The 3,064-nt window shown below is 41.2% G+C and overlaps 1 protein-coding gene across 1 annotated transcript; it reads right to left on the bottom strand.

The window, feature by feature from the left end:
• Nucleotides 1-867: 867 nt before the first annotated feature.
• LOC112754448 (uncharacterized mitochondrial protein AtMg00810-like) lies at nt 868-2,135 on the bottom strand. Its single transcript, XM_025802106.1, has 3 exons — nt 1,836-2,135; nt 1,517-1,660; nt 868-1,446 (listed from the first exon to the last, which is right to left on the bottom strand). The coding sequence occupies exons 1-3, from the start codon at nt 2,133-2,135 to the stop codon at nt 868-870; spliced, it is 1,023 nt and encodes a 340-aa protein (XP_025657891.1).
• Between the last annotated feature and the right edge of the window lie 929 nt (nt 2,136-3,064).

Here is a 3,064-nt window from a genome sequence, read left to right as displayed (position 1 = left end):
ATAAATATTTTTTTTTAATAAAAAAGTGAATTTCTTTTTTTTGACAAAGGATTTTGTAAAAGATATGTTAAATTCTCATGATATAATCTTAAATGGGAATCTAATATGAGATATAATCTCCTAACTCTTATTCTTGTATCTTAATTTGTGATGTCTATGAAAAGTATCAGATTCTTGAAGAAAGAAGGAGAAGAGATAAGAGCTTTGAGGGCTCAGAGAAGGAAGATAAGAGAAGAGTGTAGAAGAGTGTGAAAGAGAACAGTATTGTTGTTCATTACTGATTGTGAAAAACTGATCATAAAGGAGGTACAGTGAAGATATTTATAAGGTGTGATTACAGATTGTTGAGGCTGGGAGTAACTAACTAAGGGTGAGTGTAATTGATTTAGTATAACTAACTGCTGAGCTGTCATTAACAACTTCCAAAGCTTCTGCATTTTGTGTATGGAGTTATCTGCCTATATACACTTACATGTGCCCTGAAACCAAGGGCTACCTCAGCTGCTCCAGACATTAAGGTGCTGCTTCAAACACTCTTAATGAATCCCTAACCCTCAGGAAAGCAGCTGCTGGGAGAGGCTTTGTTAGAGTATCTTGACCCTGAGCTGGAATATGCTACACAAATATTTCATTTTTGGTGACAAAATCTTTGACAAAAGACTGACTTAGTACAAAATGTTTGGATTTGTTGTGTAGAATTGGATTTGCTGACAATAGTACAACGCTCTGATTGTCACAGTAGACTACAGGCTTGGTAGAACAAGAGAGTTTTATTTCTCCTAGCAAGTTTTGTAACCAAATGATCTCACTTACAGCATCTGAGATGCCCCTGAATTCTGCTTTAGTGCTACTTTTGGATACTGCAATTTATTTTCTGCTCGCCCATGACACCAAGTTTGATCCCAAGTAAATTGCATAGCCATTTGTTGACTTTCGGTCATCAATATCACTGGCCCAGTCTGAGTCACAGAATCCATATATTCTGAGGTTGGTGAATTTGCTGAATCTCAGCCCGTGTTGTATGGTTCCTACTAGATATATGAGAATACGCTTGACAGCCTTCCAATGGGATTCAAGGGGATTATGAAGAAACTGTGCTACTTTGTTCACTGAGAAGAAAATTTCTGGTCTGGTTATTGTGGCATATTGTAGACCACCAACAATTGACCTGTACAATGTGGGGTTGGTAAATGCAGTGTCACCAAAGGCAGAGAGTTTCAGAGAGGAGGTCATAGGGGTTGGGACGGATTTTGCATTGCTCATATCAGCTTTCTTTAGTAGGTCTTTAATGTATTTGGTTTGTTTTAATGTGATTGTGCCTGTGGAGCTTCTATGGACTTCAATTTCGAGAAAATAGTGCATTTTTCCAAGGCTTTTTAGTGAGAAGGTGTTGTGCAATTGTGCCATGAGGGTGGTAATCTCACTTTCAGAGGTGCCAATGACTAGCTAGTATATCATCAACATAGACAAGAATGTAGATGGCAGAGGTGGCTGTCAGTTTGGTGAAGAGGGATACATCAGATTTGGTGCTTGAGAAGCCAAATTGGTTGAGAGCAGCACTTAATTTTGTGAACCATGCCCTTGGAGCTTGCTTGAGCCCATAAAGCGATATTTGGAGCTTGCAAACTTGCTGTTTGTTAGAGGAGACAAAACCCTCAAGCTGTTGCATGAATACATCTTCATAGAGATCACCATTCAAGAATGCATTGTTGAAATCAAACTGGTGAATTTTCTATCCCTTGGCTAGCGCTATGCTTAACATGATTCTAACAGTCGCAGGTCTCACTACTGGACTGAAGATCTGATCATAGTCCACTCATTGCTTCTGATGAAACCCTTTTGCCACAAGCCTGGCCTTGTACTTCTGGATGCTGCCGTCTGGATTCTTTTTGACTCGGAACACCCATTTGTAGCCTATGGAAGCTGAGTGAGCTGGAGGATCGACAAGCCGCCAGATATGGTTGTTTTGTAAGGCTGGGAATTCTTCTTCCATGGCTTCTCTCCAGTGTGGGGGTACTAAGAGCTTGTTCTATTGACTTTGGTAGGTTCTGATCTGCACATTCCTCCGTAGCTGAGGCTAAGGTAGTTGTGAACACTCGTGGCTTAAAGATGCCATTTTTGCTTCTAGTCACCATTGCATGTGTGTTCTGGGTAGTGGGTGCTGGAGGCATTCATTCTATGGCTGCCTGCAACAGAGAGTTAGAGGAATCTGCAATGGTAACAGAGTCAGTGGCTGCATTATGCTCAGTGACCGCAACAGATGCATCAGGTAATGAATTAGATATAGCATTGATATTAGTGGAAGGTGTATCATGAATGTCTATGCATGTAGGTGAGGAAGAGGGACAAGGGGAGGGCTGGGGTTGAGGGATTTGGCAAAATGTGAAGTTTGAGGGTGGGGAAAGGACCAGGTTGGTTGGTTTAGGTGGTGGGGTTTTGAATAGAGTTGGGTAAGGGAATTCATGCTCCCAGAAAATTACGTTTCTTGACATATAGACTCTGCCAGATGAGGATAGGCACTTGTAGCCTGTGTGGTCTGAACTATACCCTATGAAGATGCATTTATGAGATTTGTGATCGAATTTGTGTTTATTGTATGGTTTTAACAAGGGGTAACATGTGCATCCGAAAGATCTTAAGTGCTGATAGTCAAGTGTGGTATGGAAGAGGGTTTCAAGAGGAGTTTTGAAGTTGAGGACTTGGGTGGGTAAGCGATTTATCAGGAAGGTTGCAGTTAGGATGGCTTCATCCCAAAAGGAGAGAGGCAGAAAGGCTTGAGAGAGTAGGGTGAGGCAGGTTTCGGTTAGATGTCTGTGTTTTCACTCAACACACCCATTTTGCTGGTGTGTGTGAGAACAAGTGAGTCGGTGCTGAATTCCTTGGTTTGCAAGATGTTGGGTGAAGGGTTTTGAAATATATTCACCACCATTGTCTGTTTGAAGAGCTTTGATTTTGTGGCCAGTTTTAGTTTCAATCATGGTTTGAAATTGACAAAAGGCTGAGAAGGTTTGGGACTTGGTTTGTAGTAGATAGGTACATGTGTATCTGCTGAATGCATCTATGA

This window comes from Arachis hypogaea, chromosome 16 (assembly GCF_003086295.3).
Source record: "Arachis hypogaea cultivar Tifrunner chromosome 16, arahy.Tifrunner.gnm2.J5K5, whole genome shotgun sequence".
Lineage (NCBI taxonomy): Eukaryota > Viridiplantae > Streptophyta > Magnoliopsida > Fabales > Fabaceae > Arachis > Arachis hypogaea.
This window is presented reverse-complemented; position numbering and strand designations above follow the sequence as displayed.